The sequence below is a fragment of the Petromyzon marinus genome, chromosome 50 (assembly GCF_048934315.1).
Source record: "Petromyzon marinus isolate PM22_M1 ecotype Great Lakes invasive population chromosome 50, UKy_Petmar_22M1.pri1.0, whole genome shotgun sequence".
Taxonomy (NCBI): Eukaryota; Metazoa; Chordata; class Hyperoartia; order Petromyzontiformes; family Petromyzontidae; genus Petromyzon; species Petromyzon marinus.
In genome coordinates, this window is record NC_133716.1 from 8,340,033 (window position 1) to 8,362,409 (window position 22,377).

A 22,377-nucleotide genomic window follows, 5' to 3' on the forward strand; every position below is an offset into this window, starting at 1 on the left:
TGCTGGCCTGACCCCCCCCCCCCCCCCAAGCGCCGTGCTCGCTTGCAAACCAACACCGACACAGAATCCTTATTCTCGCCTTGTGTGTTTTCCTTTCTTTTATTTTGGCCTTAACAGACGCTCGGGATGACATCTAGTAACGTCTCGCGCGTGTGCTGCGTCCGCACGAGCCATCGATCCGACCGTTGTGTTTCCCCCTCTCCCGTTCGCTGCAGGCCTCCCCGTGCATGCACGGTGGCACGTGCACTGTGACGTGGAATGACTTCACGTGCGAGTGTCCGCACGACTACGCGGGGAAGACGTGCGAGCGGCAGCTGTGGTGCGCGCTCTGGCCCTGCCCGGCCTCCAGCCTCTGCCATGATGTGCACAACGGTTTTGAATGTGAGGCATCGCCACCGCCCCCCCCCCAATCCTCACCAACCCTCCTCTATCTTTATATATATCCATCGAACAAAGATGGTCACTGCATCGCGCATTTTCAGATGCGCTTCTGAAGCCGTCTGGAACTCTCTTCCTTCCGATATTCGGAAGCCACTGGAGCTGTGCATTTTTACATCAAGATGGAAAAAAACTCAATTCTTTAAAACGTATTTTAGTGTTCAGTTTGTTGTCCTTTTGCCGCACCTCCAATTAGCATGGTTGGCTACGTACGGTGCGAAACAAGTTCAACGTGCGTACATCTTTTTCCAGCGGCCTTCGTACTCCTTGAGCCACTGGCTTCACGGCGGTGGTGATAATGTTCCTGTGACAGCCATTTGCCAATCCACACGAGTCGGTGCAAATTGGTCAATGCAAGCTGCACAGACATGGACACACAGAAGTACAGTACAGCGGAGGTTTTTCTGCACTGACCTCTGCTGTCTACCGCTTAGCCCCATGATAACGAGCAAAAATACAATCAAGAATATTATTTTTCATTTTTGTAAAAGCTTTAAAATGGGTGTTGCTCCGTTAACTCGGTTGCCCTGAACTAGTGTTGGAAACTCCACATTCTCATAGCTAGAGCCAATCAATCCATAGCACAACCCCTGATGACAGCGATTGTATGTATGTATGTTGAACTTATTTCCCACCGTACGTAGCCAACCGCGCTAATCGGAGGTGCCGCTCTAAAGGGATGGCGGGTTCAGTACGGAAATTCATCTCGCAACCTCGAGCCACAGCAGTGATGTAACAGACGCTGGAGGGACGACTAACCGAGCCGACACACAACCGGGCACAAACTCACGAAACCTCCGACCGTCTTGCCGCGCTTCCGAAGCCACGGTGCCGCACCGTGGCTTCGGCGCTTGAGGCCGCCTAACACGGCGTCGCTCTCTTTTCTCTCTCATCCGCCGGCCGCCACAGGCGTCAGCAACGTGACGTTCGGCGCGGCGACCGCCGTGGAGCTCAGCTACAAGAGCGACGGCGGCAGCAGCAACGGCCCGCTCCACGACCTCACCAACGTCACGCTGCACGTGCGCACGCGCGGCGCCAACGCCGCGCTGCTGCAGGCCTCCAGCCCGCCCGACGCCATGCGGCTCCACATCGCCGGCTCCGTGCCGCGCTTCTGGCTGCGCAGCGGCGACCGCGTCGCCGAGACGGTGGGCGCCGCCGCCGTGACCGACGGTCACTGGCACAGCATCGTGCTGTCCATGAGCGACCCGGGCGCCCGCTTCTCGCGCTGGATCATGACGGTGGACAAGGCGCCGCCGCCGCCGGCGAGCGACGGCGGCGGCGAGGGCGGCAGCGTCGCCATCAGCCGGAGCGCGGCGGGCAGCCTCAACTTCCTGCGGAGGGACGGCGCGGCGGTGCGCGTCGGGGGGGCCCCGCTCGCGCGGAACGAAGACGGCGGCGGCGGCGGCGCCGGCGGGGGGCGGGCCGGCCGCTTCCGGGGCTGCGTGGGGCACGCGGAGATCGGCGGGCTGCACCTCCCGTTTCTCCCCGACTCGGAGCTGCGGCTGCGGCGGCCGCAGCCCGAGCGGTTCGAGCTGGCCGACCGAGACGGGCGCGCCCGCCCGCCGGCTCGGGGCTGCGTCGGCGAGGACGTGTGCGCCGCGGCGCCCTGCGCCCACGGGGCGACGTGCGTGGACACGTTCGACTCCTTCCGCTGCGAGTGCGCGCCGGGCCGGCGCGGCGACGCGTGCGAGGCGGAGGTGGACGAGTGCGCGTCGCGGCCGTGCGCCAACGGGGCCACTTGCCGGGACCTGCCGGGGGCCTACGCGTGCGAGTGCCTCCCCGCCTACGAGGGGGAGAACTGCGAGCGCGAGCGGGACGAGTGCAGGGAGGGCGGCGCCAGGCTCTGCGTCAACGGCGCGACGTGCGTGGACGGCATTGGCGCTTTCGTGTGCGCGTGCCCGCTGGGCTTCACGGGCACCTACTGCGAGTGAGTGCACGCAATGGGCGGGCGGGCGGGCGGACACATGGGCAGACAGACAGAGGGTCAGACACACGGAGAGATGGATGGACAGACGGACAGACGACAGCCTCGTACTGTCACGTATCAGTCAATCCAGTTGCATGCGCCGCATGGTCATTCATCATTGCGCATCTAATTAATGAATTCACGGTTCCGAAAACACGTCCAGAGATGGGTTTTTAGCTTCCTCGTTCTGGAGCCAGTGCTACCACTGGGAAAAATGATAAGGCTCTCGTCAAACGATTCAATGTTGAAACATTCTGTGATAAATACAGAGGGAAAAAAAGCATTTGATCCCCTGCTGATTTTGTACGGTTGCCCACTGACAAAGAAATGATCAGTCTATAATTTTAATGGTAGGTTTATTTGAACAGTGAGAGACAGAATAACAACAAAATCCAGAAAAATGCATGTCAAAAATGTTATAAATTGATTTGCCTTTTAATGAGGGAAATAAGTATTTGACCCCCTCTCAATTAGAAAGATTTCTGGCTCCCAGGTGTCTTATACAGGTAACGAGCTGAGATTAGGAGCACTCTTAAAGGGAGTGCTCCTAATCTCAGCTTGTTACCTGTATAAAAGGCACCTGTCCACAGAAGCAATCAATCAGTCAGATTCCAAACTCTCCACCATGGCCAAGACCAAAGAGCTCTCCAAGGATGTCAGGGACAAGATTGTAGACCAACACAAGGCTGGAATGGGCTACAAGACCATTGCCAAGCAACTTGGTGAGAAGGCGACAACAGTTGGTGCGATTATTTGCAAATGGAAGAAACACAAAAGAACTGTCAATCTCCCTCGGCCTGGGGCTCCATGCAAGATCTCACCTCGTGGAGTTGCAATGATCATGAGAACGGTGAGGAATCAGCCCAGAACTACACGGGAGGATCTTGTCAATGATCTCAAGGCAGCTGGGACCATAGTCACCAAGAAAACAATTGGTAACACACTCCGCCGTGAAGGATTGAAATCCTGCAGCGCCCGCAAGGTCCCCCTGCTTAAGAAAGCACATATACATGCCCGTCTGAAGTTTGCCAATGAACATCTGAATGATTCAGAGGACAACTGGGTGAAAGTGTTGTGGTCAGATGAGAGCAAAATGGAGCTCTTTGGCATCAACTCAACTCGCCGTGTGTTTTTTTATGCCCCCAAGAACACCATGCCCACCGTCAAACATGGAGGTGGAAACATTATGCTTTGGGGGTGTTTTTCTGCTAAGAGGACAGGACAACTCCACCGCATCAAAGGGACAATGGACGGGGCCATGTACCGTCAAATCTTGAGTGAGAACCTCCTTCCCTCAGCCAGGGCATTGAAAATGGGTCGTGGATGGGTATTCCAGCATGACAATAACCCAAAACACACGGCCAAGGCAACAAAGGAGTGGCTCAAGAAGAAGCACATTAAGGTCCTGGAGTGGCCAAGCCAGTCTCCAGACCTTAATCCCATAGGAAATCTGTAGAGGGAGCTGAAGGTTCGAGTTGCCAAACGTCAGCCTCGAAACCTTAATGACTTGGAGAAGATCTGCAAAGAGGAGTGGGACAAAATCCCTCCTGAGATGTGTGCAAACCTGGTGGCCAACTACAAGAAACGTCTGACCTCTGTGATTGCCATCAAGGGTTTTGCCACCAAGTACTAAGTCATGTTTTGCAGAGGGGTCAAATACTTATTTCCCTCATTAAAATGCAAATCAATTTATAACATTTTTGACATGCGTTTTTCTGGATTTTGTTGTTGTTATTCTGTCTCTCACTGTTCAAATATACCTACCATTAAAATTATAGACTGATCATTTCTTTGTCAGTGGGCAAACGTACAAAATCAGCATGGGATCAAATACTTTTTTCCCTCACTAGCAATTACTCGACTGGCACCGGGTTGAGTCAACAACTTTATTGCCACCACACAGCTACTTCGACCGTTACCGTATTCCAAGTGGCACTTTTTCATCCTAGTCTCCACTATAAAATTCCGTGAGTTTATATTTTAATACATTTCCCAATTGCCCCATGTCGTGTTTTATAACGGCAACAAACGTATTTTTATTGCCTTCTTGTAACGTGGAAAATATGGTGCGCTTATTTGGAACCCTAACATAAATACTTTTTAAGTCACCGTTCATTTAAAAAGTTATCATTATTTTATTGGCGTTTGGTGGTTTTAAATCTCATAACAACGCATGAGTTTTCGAATGTGCCTTTTCTGCACTTTGCCAACCAAGGTCATTACGTTTGGCAATGTTAAATGTTGTTCTGCGCTCACTGGAACTACTTGTTCACAACTCTTAAAAGGTGGAGGTGGGGGTGAGGTTTAATGACACGTGGCGCAGCAACATTTCACAATGTTCAGTTCATGTTCTGGACTCGGTGATTGGTTCCTGTGATGTCACTCTCTGGTCGACAGTCTGAACTTTTCTCAATCTGCTAAGTTTATCATCTTTCTGAGCTTCGTTATTCCACATTCTGATCATGCCTTCTCTTATATATCCGCTGTGGGCTTGTAAAAACGTCTCCGTGGCGAAACTTTCAATGTGAAATACTGCCAAAAAAAACGTTTGTCCACGGCTACGATTTTCACGAACAGAAACGATGTCCCGCCTAAATTTAACTATTTTCTTGAAGAGAAATGAACCTATTTTTATTTGTAGAAAGAGACCCAGTACGGCATTTTTTTTTCTTAAGGAAAATGAAGGAAGCACCCAATGCAATGCGCTTCCACAGCAATTAAAATATTTCACAGCCTTTTTCAAATTCACCATTTCCATATCCACCGAGGCCGTCTCTGGCAAAATCGTTGCCTTACCTTCGTCGCTTTCAGTCACTTTTCTGTTTCTTTCCTCCTGCTCTTGCGTCATTCAAGAAATCTGGTGCTCACACCAGCCGCTGACATCGCATCGGCAGCATTAACCACCCCGTGAGTTCTCGTGTCCCCGCTGTTGTGTGTACGCGCGCGGAGCGCCTGGGTCTGTTTCGTGACTTCGTGCCAGCGAGCGTTCGACAATTTACGTGGCCTTAAAGCGCACATAGCCTGGCACAAGCGCCGTGGTGATGTCAACGTTACTTAGTGGCGGATGGCGGGTGTTGTTGTTGTAGTGGTTAGCGCGCTGCGCTATTAACCTGGCAACCCAAATTCAATTCCTGCTCATGACCAATAACTGACGAATATTTTAACCAGTCCCGGTCCTCCCCTAGATCGACTCAGCCTCAACTGAGTACCTGATCCGATGCGTAAACATAGCCACTGGGGAGACAAAGGCGACTGGGTGTAGTGCTGGAAAGCCTTCATAGGTGCTTGCTAATGGAACTTGCCCCAACAGTCTGTTAAGGCTATACGGGGGAGATTTTTGTCTGTGTGCCTATTGAGGAGTAGTGAGTGGCTCAGTCATTAGTGTGCTACACTACGAAGCCAGATTACATATGTTTGATTCCTGGCCACGGCAGTCTTAAGTGGCAAGTGATATTCGCTCATTGGTGGTGTGGGCGAACCGGACTTAGCTGTGCCATTCACCAGCGATCTGTTGGCCGGGTCAGCCTTATCACAAGATCTGATCCTGTAAATCTTGCTCTCCCTTATTTTTGCACGTGAATAAAACAAAGTTTGTTTATTAAAAATATATATTTACTTTCAATGAAAGTTAGTGAATAAAAAAAACACTTAATCGGAATAAATTCCATCTCTGAGAATTTCAACATCAGTTTGGCTTTCCGTGTGATAGTAGCAGGGCATGCGTGGAAGTGGAACCTCGAAGTGTGTGGATAACAAAAATGTTACTTTAAGGAATCTCGTCATTACATTAGTTCTGTCATATCTCCTTCCACAGACTCAACACGAAAGGCGGTTTTAAAGAAATTCGTTTTTAATCTAGATTAAAGTGCACAGCTCCATTGGCTTCCTAATATCGGAAGGAAAAGCGGTCCAGATGGCCACAGAAGTGCACCTGAAAGTGCGCGATGCGGTGTTCGATGGATGTATCTATGTATGTTGAACTTTTTTCGCACTGTACATAGCCAAGAGTGCTAATTGGAGGTGCGGGAGAAGGACAAGAAATCAAACGCAAAAAGCCGTTTGAAAAAAAGTTTTAAATCCAGATTTAAAAGTACACAGCTCCAGTGGCCTCGTAATATCGGAAGGAAGAGCGTTCCAGACGCAGAATTGCAAGCGGCGGTGAATGTCGTGCGTTGACGAGACTGCCTGGTGGCTCTGTGGTCGGGCAGGTGGAGATTCCCGCCGGTGATGTGCGGCCCTAACGTCACGTGCGAGAACGGAGCCAACTGCACCAACACGGAGATGGGAGGAAAGTGCAACTGCCTCCCCGGCTTTCGCGGCTACAGGTGCGGCCCAGCACAGGCGCGTGCTCTCGCGACACAACGCAACGCCTTCACTTAGCCCCGCTAAAAGTTAAAAGCCACAGCTCTGCAATTGCTTTGCTCACGCCACTGCCGGAAGGATTGTCCTGTCCACCCGTTTGGCTTGTTTGGGTTGAAGTGTGGGGTGCTCCAACCTCATTGAAGGCATCTGGCCAGTGTGGAATTGTAGACCGAAAAATGAACACCCTCTTTTAAAGGGGCCCTTCGGAGCTTCCTCGAGTGGATGCCCTTCTGTCCGCAGTGGCATTAGCAAGACATTTCAGGGCTTGACCTTCGCCCTTACATATGACCTTGTTTACGTATGATACACCAGTTGTTGACATCACATCAGCGGCGTTGAGTAACCCGGGAGTTCTCATTTCATTACTCGTGTGTGTCTATTTGCACACGCGTTCTAACCTGCTCCTAAAGTGGTCGAGATAAATTAATCATGAACTACGGTATTTGTGTGGCTGTTTGCTTATCTTATTGTTTGTCGGTTTTTTGTTTCTGTCTCCTTGTTTGTCTGTTCATATTCAAAACCATTATCTGTCTTCCTGCCCATGTATCAATCCATCCATCTATGTCCATTTATCCATGTCTTGGTTTAACCATTTATCTGTATCTATCCACCATCTGTTGTCTATCCATCTGTATGTATGTATGTCCATTTATCTCTCTCTATTTCTGCATGTCTGCTCATCCATCTGTCTGTATATCTATCCACAAGTTTATTTCGATGTCTTTCCACATTGTTCATCTGTCTGCCTTTATATCTGTTCTCTTATCCATACATCTGTCTGTCCATGTATCCATCTACTCATCCGTCAACTTCTTGCTCTGTCAATGTGTCCATTCATTCGTCGTCCGTCCACCTCTTTCTCTATATGTTTTGCCCACGTGTTCATCCGTCTCTACATCTCTCCTTTTATCCATCTCTCCGTCCATCCGTCCACGTCTCTGTCTATCCGTCCATGTGCCCCGTCTCTCCATCTGCCCGCGCTGCCTACCGCACGAACCCCCCCCCCCCAGCTGCGAGGAGGACATCGACGAATGCGCGTCGGGGCCTTGCGAGAACGGCGGCCATTGCATCGACCACGCGGGCACCTTCGAGTGCATATGCCACGCGGACTTCGCCGGAGTGCGCTGCGAAGTTGACGTAAGGGACCTCACCTTCCTCTTCTCCATACTCATGTGGCAGAATCTGTGTCAGCTGCTCTCCTTCCTCATCATCCACATGGACACGGACGATCCCGCGGTAGAGTTCGGATGAACCGGTGCTCGATTGGCTTAGATATAGATTGAAAACTCGTTTCTGTAGAACTGCTTTTTGTGTTTAGTTTGTTGGCCTTTCCCTGCACCTCCGATTAGCGTGGTTGACTACGTACGGTGTGAGAGAAGTTCAACATATATACATACGCGCGTACATACGGGGCTGTCATGCTTTCGAGGGGCACTCTCTATGTATATTTAAAAAAATATTTCCCTGTGCTGTTTTTTTTGGGATGCTACCATGATCTCATAGTTCGCAATCCAGAGGTCACCACTTCGATCAGTTGACACAGCCCTCCCCATCTCTCCTCCGATTAGCACGGTTGGCTACGTACGGTGCGAAATACCTTCAACGCACATATATGCATCTCGCCACTCAGCAGTATAAATGGACTTGCTCCTCCCTACAATTATGACCACCTTCAGCCATATATTCCATCAAGGTCACTGAGATCTTCAGATTGTACATTGCTCACCGTCCCACGGTCCAGGCTTCACACGTGGGGTGATGATCGTTGCCTTTGCAACTGCGGCACCTGACCTCTGGAACTCGCTGCTCTTCGAGTTCACGGCTTATGAGGCAGACTACAAATCTTCAAATCTCGACTAAAAACGTGTACGTTTCATATGGCTTTCTCTCTCTCTTTAGTTATTTTCAAACGTCTTTCTCACCTCTCCTTTCCTTGTGTTGACGTTAAACTGTTTCCGCCTTGCCATGCACAGCAACCCTTAGAACGACTGTTTAAGGTCGCTTTATAATTTTGTGATTATTAAGTGTGCAGAACCGCACAGTTGATCGGCATGTGACAAGTGGTGGTGTGAGGGGTGGCTACTTCCACATCTTCCAGGATGTCTGGCCAGCGTGAAAGAGTAGGCCAAATACTCTCTCCAGAGCTCCCTCTCGTAAAGCACCCGCAGCGCTATTTTTCCACCGCTCGCGTTCAATGCCAAACACTACATTTTTCAATTTCCTCTGGCTATTTATTTCGGTTCTGGTTAAAAAAAAAAAAAACGATGTACAAATCGTAACAAATCACCTAGAGGGTGTGTGGCAGTACCACAGAATCGCGTTTCATCGATTATAAAAGCGGTATGCATTTTTTGCAGAGGCCCCCTCAAAATCCAAGGCCACAGGCTGCAGCCCCTAAACCCCCCCCACCTCCCCCGCCCCTCCGCTCGGTGGATGATTCTGAATCATGGGTGATTGGCTCTGCATTCACGTGATCCCTTGTGGGAACTTTGGAATTATACTCTTTGGTTCTATTGGGTAAAGTCGCGTAGGTGAAAATAAAATAACAAAAAATCACGACGTTTCGGCCACAACACAAGCGGCCTTCATCAGGTGAAGGGACGAGACTGTCTGGTAGGACAGCGCTCCCACTCCAGCGCAAATTGAGTTGTACCTGCGGTGATTGCTATATCGGGGAGACGAAGCGACATGTCTCTGACCGAATTCGCGAGCACAAATCATATTTGAAACACGGCAGAACGAATTATTCTGCCGTGGCTGATCACTGTTACAACGCTGTGGGTGGTCACGATATAATTTTCTCCGATACCAAGGTTCTTTGCAAACCCACGGGTTTTTATCAGAGATTTGTTCACAAGGCAATTCAGATCTACAAACACAGACACAATTTCAACCGAGAAGATGGTTTCAAATTAAGCAACCATTGGAAAGATGTTCTAAATCGAACTAAACATTAAACTCATTTTCATTGGTACAGTATATTTTTTCAAGTAGTGGTACCCCAAACTTTCGCAGCACAGGCTGGTGCACTGCCGGTGCCGATCGCTGTGCTATACCTTTCATCATGCTAAGTCTGCCAATCAAATGCTAATTTTTACGCTAATTCCTTTGTCAAGGCACCTTAATCCCTCTCACACAGCTTAAAGGTGCACTGCGTGTGCTACACCTTTCATCATGCTAAGTCCGCAAATCAAATGCTAATTTTTACGCTAATTCTTTTGTCAAGGCACCGTCATCCCTCTCACACAGCTTAAAGGTCGCAGTCTGAGCTTGGCTGTGTTTCACTCCAGCGCAGTCTTCGAGACAAGCTGGTCCCTTCACCTGATGAAGGCCGCATGTGTTGTGGCCGAAACGTCGTGATTTTTGTTGTTTTATTTGTTTACCTACGTGACTTTACCGAATAGAACCAAAGAGTACACACTCTCGAGTTTGACTTCCACACACGCTCTGCAACTGTCACATGGCAGTCAGTCAAACAGATGTGTTTATATCTCACAGTTGGAGTTCAGCCAAATTGAATATAAAATAATTTTCATATGATTTATATATATCGTGCAATTATTCAAGACTAGGCCTAGACCATCCACTTATTTCACTGGAGGACCCAGTTTAGTCACGGAGTGGCTGCCTGGATTCGAACCCAGGTTCTTAACGGTACTGGTTTTGTGCTCTGACTCCTGAACCACCCGGTCACCTCGACATTCCGAAATCAATTTAAAGCAAGATCAAGGGAAAACTCTCCCTGCCCAAAACAGCAATAGAGAGAGAGGTGCTAATTTCCTATTTACAAATCCGTGCCAGAGCTGGGAATTCCACATTCACATGGTGGGGGTGAATGTATCCATGAGAGACAGCACTGTTCACCTTCCACAAAGTGGCTCCGATATTATTTAACACAGAGGGATGACAGACCGAGTAAATCCCACACTCCGGCACCTCCAATTAGCACGGTTGGATGACGTATAGTGCAAAAGAAGTTCAACATACACACGTGCACTTTGGACGTTAACTCACAGCCTTCTTACGTGAGTCATGGCATGTAAGCATTGCATCACCCATCTAAATGTATCGTAAACAACTACACAAGTGCATGGGTTGGTGAGAATGTTTCGACATCAAGCAATGGAAAAATGTCAAAAATCTGTTTCTTAATCTTACAATTCACAATGTCAGTGTTGGATAGAAAGAAAAAAAGAAAAAATTGTGAGTTTTTTTTTATAATCTTACATCTCATTTCCAAAACTATTTCACCAGCACTTTGTACATATCTTTACATAAAACGTTACACAATTGTCTACGAATTGGGCAGTAAAGCTGTGTTTTCCGCACGCAGTGAATGGCAACAAAACATGGACAAGAAAATTTACGCGCTCACGAATTTCTGCCGCGTTTAATGCAGCTCTTAGACGCAAGCACAATAGCATTCGCATGAGTCACAAGTTCTCACTGTCAAGGATAGCGTTACATTGCGTCACCATGGTAATGAGATGTTAACTACCTCGTCTGGTATACAGGAGGTCGTGGGCTCGTGGGTTCTATCTCAACCCTGATGCCTGTATATTTGGAGTTTGCATGTTCTCCCCATGGTCACGTCGATTTTTGTCTGGGTCCTCTGCTTTTTTCTCTCTACATTTACAAACACACGAGTATTTGGCTGCTATACATTGTCAGATGATACGAAACTTCATTGCGCTATCATTTGTGGCCAGGTCGCTTCTGAAAAATAACTATATGTATGTCAGTGGGACCTTACATGGTAGAATAAAAAGTTAACTTTAGTAATAGTAATATTGTGTGGCCGTGAATTGCAACGCCTTCCTAAGGCAATCCTGGGACTGCTCCGGCGGCAAGCTGGTTTTCGTATAGCGTTCTTCGTAAGTGAATACGTCACTTTGCGGGATGCTGCTGTGGGAGTACTGATTCGTACACCGGACTGTCCGTCCAGAGGTCGACCGTTAGATTCGATCTCATTGCGTTGCAGCCTAAATAGGGTTTATAAATTCCTCCTCGCCCTTGTCCACCCAGCAGCGTTGATTGGGTCACGCCACAGCCGGCGGGCTTCGTTCGGCTCACAATGGGGAGACGTTGCGACGTGGTTTTAACCAAATGATAATTAATATGGCGGGGCCTTTTTGATACTTTTGACCGTGACGACATTTTGTCGTCCTTCCCCCGTCACTTCCAATTAGCATGGCTGGCTGGCTACATACGGTGCGAAAGAAGTTCAACATACACTCATGTCCGCCTCTCTTTAAAAAAAACACATATATAAAAAACGTCGTGGGAATTGTATACATCCACTGCAAAAGCATACACAGTACCCCGTACGGTAAGTACTCGCTTAACACGTGTTCACACGACGCGTTTTCCGCTATAACGCGGTTCAGCTTCGCACAACACGGAACCCGCACCGTCGACGACTAACTACCTTCTTGAGCTGCATGACTGAGCGGTACGGTGACACGGGATCCGGGACGACACGGTCATGCGGCGGCGTACCCTCAGCTATTTGTCCCGCCGTCTCACTGCGCGTGCGTGTACATCGTGCCTCGCCAAACTTTTCATTGTTTGTGGGGGGATTCTTTTCGTCTAACGCTTTTGTACCGCTTCACGCGGCGCTTTTCGGGAACGTGTCTTACGCGTCAAACGAGGACTTGCAGTATTTGCGATGAATGCATCCGCAGCGTCAACCAGGGCGGCCGCAGGGCTGAAACCCTGCTACCACTCGAGACGTTTCACGGGCGTTGCACGGCTGTTTGAACGAGATGGATCTCTCGCACGCGTTTTTTGCAGCAGGGCCGTTTTCTGCTCAACACTGCCCTCCTGTGCGCGCTAGCCTCACTTTAAAAAAAAAATGTTGTAAAAGGCATGGTGGATAACTTGAAAAATAAAATAAACTATGAGCTATATATATTTGTTTTTACAGGTAAGGCCCGCTGAGCTATATAGTGATTTTTTTCAGAAGCGACCTGGCTATCACAAATGACAGCTCAACGAAGTGGCTTATCACGTGGAAAGTTATAGCAGCCAAATACTCAAAATGCACGTTTCTGAATGTGGAGGGACAAACCGGAGGACCCGGAAAAAAAATCCACGCGACCACGTGGAGAACTTGCAAATTCCAAATATACAGGCATCTGGGTCGACCTCACAACCTCCTGTACACCAGGCGAGGTGATTAACATCTCGCCACCGTGGCGCCCAATGCCGTCATAAAAAAAAATTCCACTGCCCAATCGAATAATATATTAGTATTTTTGTGCTTGCGATATGACCTTCAATAGGAAAACATGAAAATAAACACGTACAGAATTGCTTCCATGTTATTCATTTACTTAATTTCATAAGCAACTCTCAGCGATTGTTTATAAATTGGACATTTGCTTATGAGGTCACCTCAGTGCTCTGAGAATGATTGTATTTTGGACAGTTTGAAATCTATCCATTGCGTACGTGGCTTTTCAAATGCATCTCTATAATTCCTAACACCATAATGCTCTTTCTTTATTGATTGTGGGTAATACAATAACATGGAATTGAACAGTGCACAAGGAGTAATATGTTATTTATTTTAAACATTATATTTTGAGGTGGCCTGGTGTCTCAGATCTGGTACCGTTGAGTCCCTGTGTTCAAATCTAGGCAGCCAAATCATGACTAAGCCGGGGTTTAAAGTGGAGTGAGTTGATAGCCTCAGCCGGGTCACCAATGACCGTACCAAAACAAAAAAAAGTCGCATTAATTTTGCTTCAGCAATTAATTTGGATAAATTCCACCTCTGAGAATTAAAATATTGGTCCGGCTGTCATGCAACAAACACCACTGTCAGTGGCAGATCGGGTTAGAAGGGGCTGCCTCCTACTGCGTGGGCCAGAGGCCACTTGGAAAGGATCTCCGAAAGTAACTCTGTGATGTCCACTTCTGTGGGACGTTTCGTAACGTGAACGATCGCGCTGATCTGCGAGATATCCAAATGTATTATTTTTGTATCATTGCATCATACTGAGAGCACAACTAAAATATACAATTGAGACAAAAAGATTAGAGAAATTCTAAAAAAGTGGAAATAAAACATTAAAAAAATATGATAGTAAGTTTCATACATGCTTTGGTCCAGAGGCCATACACGTAATTTTCTGTGTTATAAAACTCTAGTTTTATCATGTTACAACTTACAATCCACCGAGTTGCACATAAATTGTGTGTAAACATGTGCCGCGCATCAGTGAGTGGCCCCATACACCAGGCAAGTCATTTGTTTAATGGGCCACACTCTGCTAAATGAGACTCGGAGATTAAATTTCGATTTAAAGCTTTCGTGACTGCAAGGATTCATCTTCTTGGTTCTTTCGGTAAAGTCACGTGAGAATGAGAATAAAACAATAAAACAAAATAAGGCAATACAATTCTCACGACGTTTCGGCCACAACACAAGTAGCCTACAAGTAGCCTCTATTTGTGTTGTGGCCGAAACGTCGTGAGAATTGTATTGTCTTATTTTGTTTTATTGTTTTATTCTCATTCTACGCGACTTTACCGAAAGAACCAAGAAGAGACTCGGAGAATTAAAAACCTGCGGAGGTTTATTTTCTTCCTATTTAAACAAATTGCCGCTGTGAAACATTAGCGCAGAAGGCCCAATGACTGATGGACTTAATTGTATCTTCCTTTGGTGACGAAGTAGACCTTTGATGGTTGACTCATATGTATATTATTAGTACACACAGATGTATAGTATTAATACACACACACATGTATATTTATTGCATATATATTTTACTTGGGACACTGCCGTAGTGTTACGGTCACCGCTTCTATTCGATCCCCCCCGCTGTGGCGGCGGTTGAAACGACGGTGCAAGTTTCCTAAATCTCCCACGCCTCTGTAAAGTGAAGGTTTGCCCACCTCTTCCGAGACGTCTGGCCGGCGTGGAAGAGTAGACCAAAATACCGTGGAGAGGAGCTCTCTAAGAGAGGAGCTCTCTAAGAGTGGAGCTCTCCTGAAGACCCTTCCACCAGCAGTGGCGTGAGCGAGCAATGCAGGGCTGTACCTTGACCGTTGTTCATATAAAAGTTTCCTTATTTATTTATCTCTAAAGCTGTTCTCTTTTCTCCCCGCTCGCTTGCCCCGTGGACATTTCACCGAATGATTCATGGCCACGCTCGTCAACGTCACATCTTTTTTGTTTGTTACTTTTCGAATGTTTATGAGCAACGTCCGTTAAGCGCACCAATGGAGAAATGTGTACCCTGTGAAAATGAGCCCACCTGAATAATACTGTGAACTTTATACTAATTGAATGGATTATTTTAATTAATACAATTAACATACGAGGATATGCAAAGCACAGTGATGGTGTTTCAAAAAAAGTAGCGCATAAGGGAAACATAATTAAGTTAAAATGTTTTCTCAATGACCCATTTCTCAGTTTTAACCATCGTGAATTGTCTATATCTGCTTATGCTTTCTTTGCTAAGACGCGTATATTAGGGAATGTTAAGTATTGTATGAAGGAATGGCATTGAAATCCCAGTGTGCACTTTGAAAAGTGTGTTGCATATGAAAGTTATTGACAAAGTTGATACCTCTATTAATTAAATATACTATTCTCTATTTTATATACATTAACAAATCTAAACAGTCGTTTGTAACGCATTTTGCAAAAATACCGATGTGAACTTTAAATTATCCGCCCCCCCATATTCCTTTCCACAATTGAATGTGTAGTTTAGACAAACGTAATGCAAGCTGACGCGTAGAAGCTCTGAAACCTGATGCGTGGTTTCGGATATTTAAAACACTCTCATGGCTAACTGCATGATTTATAGTGACACAAACAATACTAATGTCTCCTAAGTGTGCAGCAAACTCCTGTACTGTATTGTTCGCGCACCTCACTCGTATATAAATGTTAACAACCCGCACACAGACTCGCACGCGCGTGCAACTTTTACAAAATAATTGTAAAGAATCCTTTGCGCTACGATACAAGAACGATGTTGGGCAATTCATGATGTTCCAGTTCATGCGGACACATTGCAGGATTTTAGGACAATTCATCTGTGGTATGCAATTGCATGTGATCAAATTTTGTTTCATATTGTTTTATTTATTTAACACCACTTTAATTCGTCTGCATTTCAGAAAGCTGTCGAGTATGTAGAACTTATTTCGCACCGTACGTAGCCAAGCGTGCTAATTGGAGATGTGGAGGAATGGGCAAGAAACTGAACACAAAAAGTGGAGAAAGAAGGCGTATTTATTACCTTGATATCATGAATGAGTCATCCATAATAGGGTTTTCGGGTTAAACCCGCCACCACACGACACAGGCAATTGGTAAGGTTTGTCACGTAAACAGAACATGTCTCTTCGTGAATGAGTCAATGAATGAGTCGGTCATGGGCAGAGAAAAAACGGGAAGGTTTTGAGCCTGGATTTAAACTGGGGCAAGCAGTCCAATAACATGGGTAGTAGGGGGGAGGGAGTCACAGACTATGGGTGCAGTGAAGGAGAAAGGAGCGACTTCCCAATCAAACATTTTTACTAAGCCGATTCTCTTAACAGAGATGTGAAGCGAAGGTTAAAAGGGCATGGGGAACAAAGACGATGGGCATGAGGCAATTCCAGAGTGGAGCAGCGGCGAAAGAAATAAGCAGATAAAGGGGAAGTGTTTTGTGTGATCCTGCAATGCGGTGGATGAATGACGGCGTGGATGAGACGAGCCAGTCAGTCGGGTAGAACGAGGCTCTCGTGGGCAAAGCAATCGAGAAGCGAAGTTGGTGGGAACAGTTAACCGTGATCCTGTCGTAGCTATGAAGGAGTGGCAAGGAGGTGCCGGACCAATGTTGAGTTAGGAACTGGAAGATAACGGGAGGGAATATTAGTGTACTGCTTGGTAAGGACTTGCATGTGAGTAGTTTTACTCACACGAACATAATCCCTGAAATTCTTTATGCGACTGTGGACAATTGTGAGTAATAAAATATGTTCACCTTCATTTGTTTCTGCATGTAAAATATCTATATCTTAGCCCATCGGTATGTGTAGGCCTTCTAGGCGAATGGAATCTGTGTCTCTTGAGAGTCCAGAATGTAAGTGCTGTGCATTAGAAGATAATTAACAGAATGTTGAATGAGAAGTAAGTAAACGTTGACCTATTAGCTCCCTGCCTAATTGCTGATAAAAGTATCAAATAGTGCCTTCCCAAATGTTTTACTGAAGCTCCAATGTGAGTGTGTGTGCATATACACATGTGATTGTGAATGCAGAGGCGTTTCAAGTCTAACACAACTGAACGGTGGTTAAAGCGCCACATTCTCTATTTTTTTAATCGTGACATGAGTTCGGTGATGATGAAGTCTTGTCATAAGCTGGCCAGCGCAAACCAGAGCAAGCCCAGCCGAGAAACCAGCATAACTACTAAAATAACTACCAGCATAACTACCAGTTTGCGAGACGAGCTGGAAAGTAAGAAGCAACCCCCGAAAGTTTGGAGGAAAAGACAACAACAAAAACATTCACATGGGCTCATGCAACACGAGTAAAGTGTCCAGTGACATTACACCTACTATGAGAATTACATTACCCAGTAAAAGCATATTCAGTAGAAGCAAAACCCCACACTGTTGTCCCCACAAGTATATATAGACCTGGCGGCACCATTAATTGAGTGGCATGTAAATCGAGTGGTACCATAGACCAGGTGGCACCATAAACCAAGTGGCACCATAGACCAGGTGGCACCATAGACCTAGTGACACCATAGACCTAGTGACACCATAGACCTAGTGACACTATAGACCAGGTGGCACCATAGACCTAGTGACACCATAGACCAGGTGGCACCATAGACCTAGTGACACCATAGACCTAGTGACACCATAGAACAGGTGACACCATAGACCTAGTGACACCATAGACCTAGTGACACCATAGACCTAGTGACACCATAGACCTAGTGACACCATAGACCTAGTGACACCATAGACCTAGTGACACCATAGACCTAGTGACACCATAGACCAGGTGGCACCATAGACCTAGTGACACCATAGACCGGGTGATACCATAGACCTAGTGACACCATAGACCTAGTGACACCATAGACCTAGTGACACCATAGACCAGGTGACACCATAGACCTAGTGACACCATAGACCTAGTGACACCATAGACCTAGTAACACCATAGACCTAGTGACACCATAGACCTATTGACACCATAGACCTATTGACACCATAGACCTAGTGACACCATAGACCTAGTGACACCATAGACCTAGTGACACCATAGACCTAGTGACACCATAGACCAGGTGGCACCATAGACCTAGTGACACTATAGACCTAGTAACACCATAGACTAGGTGGCACCATAGACCTAGTGACACCGTAGACCAGGTGACACCACAGACCAGGTGGCACCATAGACCTAGTGACACCATAGACCTATTGACACCATAGACCTAGTGACACCATAGACCTAGTGACACCATAGACCTAGTGACACCATAGACCAGGTGACACCGTAGACCTAGTGACACCATAGACCTAGTGACACCATAGACCAGGTGACACCATAGACCAGGTGACACCATAGACCAGGTGACACCATAGACCTAGTGACACCATAGACCTAGTGGCTGAATTTAGGTTGGACACTGAGCACAAGTGTCAGGCGACGCACTGGTTTATAAGACACATCCCCCAACTTAACATTTTTTTTTCAAAAGGTCTTATTATTCAGAGAATACGGTACTGTCTAAAAAAACATCAATGTAACTTTGGTTTTTGAACTCATAGTGCAATGATAACACGCATTGAGATTATAGCCACTGATATGTATCAAAGACACATTGTACCTGAACATAGCAGTATGAGTCAGGTAAACATACGCGTGCACGGTTTGTACACTGCACAGGTATGTGCGCATTATACATACCTGTGCTATGCGCCCATACTGGCACATTCCTGCACAATGCGGAGTGGCTGATGAACACGTTTACTGTGGTGATAATAATAATGCCCTATATTTACAAAAATGTTTTGCATTGAGCCGTTTGGCAATTCCCATTCGTGTTTGTCACGTGGGAGGAAGCTGGTGCCCTCGGAGAAAAACCCACGCGCGCGAGCGGATGTCACTCAGAGCTCCGCACAGATAGATCCACTCCACTGCTCCATGGAAATTAAGTGCATTTGGATGACAGCGGTAACACTGATACTGCACAGCAAGAAGGCCCTGGGTTCGATTCCCGACTCGGGCGCCTTACTGTTTGGAGTTTGTGTGTTCTTTCCGCTGCTCTGCTTGGGTTCCCTCTGAGTTCTCCGGTTTCCTCCCATAGTATACAATGTAAATGGTATTGACCAAACATCCTAATTCTGAAAATGCACCTGCAAATGACTCAATTAGGATTAAACATAGCAGTAGCAACATCACCCCTAAAGATGAAAATGTGGCAGGACCCTCCTGAAAAAGAGTCCTTGAGACTCAATGAGGCTTTTCCGGGTGAAAGAAAACCCACAAGTGAAGCAAATAGTGTTTTCCACGAATACAACGTGCCCAGTTTCTAAGTTCACTCAGACACCATTTCGAGTGTGTCGCCCTTGAACGTGTTTCTGGGTTGCACCACGTGTTGTTCGACACAATTTCTGATGTTTCGCTCCACATTTCGTTTTGCCTGTTAATGTGAAAACAAAAAAAAACACTTATTAATCCCCGGTACGGTCATCGTCATTGGCAACCACCTTCATCGTTATCGTCGGTTTAAAAGCCTCGCTGCTTTTTAAATATTGTTATCCAATCCCTCGCGCGACCTGCGTCTCCATCGAAACAGAGCTTCTTAAGGTCAGGGGGCCTTACCCGAAATGCACAGACTGACTGGCTGGCAGTGACGCAGTGGCCCCTGCACTGCGTTATGAACTCGGCCACGCGGGTTTGATTCCCGGTCCAGGCTAACACCAGTGGCGAGTGTTCTCTCAAATGTTTTTTGAGTCGAAGTTCACACCCTGCCTCCACTTTCACCAATCCACACTGGCCAAGCATGGCGCCACGATGGCTAGGAGATGTTAACTACCTCGCCGAGTATACAGGAGGTCGTGGATTCGATCCCTATCCTGACGGCTGTTGTATATTTGCAGTCTGCATCTTCTATCCCCGTAGCCGTGTCTAGAAAAAACGCGTTTTTGAGGATTTGGCCGCTATACATTTCCACACCACAAGTCACTTCGTTGGGCTATCATTTGTGATAGCCAGATCGCTTCTGGAAAATAGAAATAGGTTATGGTCAAACAAACCCCATTGCCAACACAGAATTGGGAAACCTTCATCAAGCAGTGGATTGACCAAAGGGCTGTGATTGGTCTCATCCAATTGTATGCAATGCAGAGGAAGCCGTTACCGCTACATAGGCCAGTTGTATTCCCTCTGTTGTGAGCCAGAAAGGTTCCGGCGGTTTATAAATCCTCACAGCGGCGAACATTCGTAACCATATAAAAAAAAACCCACACTGTCTAAAAACATCTGCGTGAGTTCAGTAAATCAGCATATATGTGTGGGCTCGCTCGTCAGGGTATGCTGTAGCTCGTCTTTGGACTTCGTTTAACATTAACTGTGTCATGCCCATCCCCTAACCCACCTTCCCCCCCCCCCCACTGAAGTTTATAGATGCCACCTCTTTAAACAAAGATCACACTTACAGGGGTTGGACACCACTGGCTGAATGATGGATAAACTACTGCACAGCAACTTCATGCAACATCAATCGTACTGGCTCATTGAGGATAGCTTGTAAAGGATATGCTGCCAAATGCAATATGGATGGGGGTTTTTATTCTTCCACAAGAGTCTACTCAGCTTTAAATGCCAGCTGCATTTGCCAAATATTAATACCGTCATGGCAACAGCCTTTGCAGTCACGTGGTCGGATTTCAGGTTGGATAATTAAAAGCAGCTTTGGAAGCTGATCAGCAAATTAGTTAATTCCATTCAAAACATACATTCCTCTAAATAAAATGGGTTGGTAATTACTGGTTGTGCAGTATGCTTATTCCAGTGAGTGTTGTGCATTGCGCTGCATATTTACTGGTAGAATGCAGCAGCGGCAAGAATGTGTTGGCTGCAAATGCAGACGGTTTGCATCCTAATGTTCTTAAGCTTTCAACGTACGCTGAAGAACAGCTCCTTGGCAGGAGGAAGAATGGCAGCAAACATTATTCCACTATTGGTCCTGCCCTTTAATACTTAATCACTGGCTGATGAGTCAAGTTACTCCGGTTCTTGTAAACCTCATTGTGTCTCACCCCCACCCCCCAATGACACACGACACACACAATGAGTGATCATTTAGCTATTGTGCATCGAGAATGGGCACAGGTGACACATTTTATGCTCTGGTTTTCAAAATGCCTCCAGTTCCTCTTTTTCAAAGGCAACAGGATGAAGTGAGTCAGATAAATAATTACGACCCCCCCACCTCCCATTACAAAAAAGAATAATTAACCAACCACAATTACCTTTGTATAAAATGGACTTGCATACCGATGCGGCCCAATGGATAGCACACTGGACTTGCAATCCAGGACAGCGGTTCGACCTCTGCCCACCCAGTGGTATGGAAGTGCGCACGTTGCTGTTCGTCGGCTGCCAGGTCTCACTTGGTGAGGAAAAGTCTGGGTGCTCCCACCTCTGGCAAGATGTCTGGCCCGTGTGTTAAGAAAGAGAAAGCCAAAATACCACCTATTGGGGCTATCTTGAGCTCCCTCAAGATAGCGGAAGGCCCTTCCACTAACAGCGACGTGGACAAGCGATAGCGCGGTCGCACATTCACCAGCTTCACCTCAAATGAGCGCATCGCAGATTAAACACGCGCAATATTAAATCAGCCGGCTTGCGTTGAAGCGGAGAGCAATTGGTGATCTGTGCTGGACGGGTGAACGGCTAAGCTGAGGGTAATTAGGCTCAAGGGCAGAGATTGCCCCTGCCACTGAAATAGCTTCTGTGAGCGAGCGAAGACAAAATGAGGCCATCTATGATGACTCCAAGCTGTAGCATTGCATCGCTGTGGGAGATGATGGCGATGCCTTGGAAAGGCTTTCATCCGGCAGTGGATTGCCGAGGGCCAATGATGGTGAGGATGGTGAGGATGGCGGTGGTACCGAGTGCACGATTCACCTGCGCAGGAGATCCACGGCACAGCTTATAAGGGTTCCCAAGCGATCGTCCCCGATTAACCAAGGGATGGAATGTCACGTCACTCGTGGCCTCATTTAACCAGCATCCAGAGTAGGCCTGAACGATTTGAGGAAAATAATCTAATTGCGAGGTTTCTGACAGATATTGCGATTTGATTTGCGATTACATTTTTAAGTTAAGCTTCAGTTCAATATTCAATGTGAAATATATTTAAAACATGTGATGGAGCATTACCACATAATACCATTAAATATGAACTTCTCTATATATTATAATGCAAGGATGAGAACTTAAAATATATGAATTTCTTCCAAAATGTATTAATTAAAATGTTTTAATTGAAATTGAACAATCAAACATAGAACAATTGTTAAGTTAAATAAATTAAGTTATAATAACAACAACACACAATTCCAATA

At 46.7% G+C, this 22,377-nt stretch overlaps 1 protein-coding gene across 1 annotated transcript in view; it reads left to right on the forward strand.

Annotated features, from left to right (window-relative positions):
- Nucleotides 1-22,377, forward strand: part of LOC116953178 (protein crumbs homolog 2-like) — a 147,242-nt gene that overhangs the window by 111,070 nt on the left and 13,795 nt on the right. The window contains exons 11-14 of the mRNA XM_076074856.1: nt 216-381; nt 1,348-2,365; nt 6,613-6,729; nt 7,777-7,903. Coding sequence (XP_075930971.1) covers nt 216-381; nt 1,348-2,365; nt 6,613-6,729; nt 7,777-7,903 — 1,428 coding nt within the window. The remainder of the gene's footprint in view (nt 1-215; nt 382-1,347; nt 2,366-6,612; nt 6,730-7,776; nt 7,904-22,377) is intronic.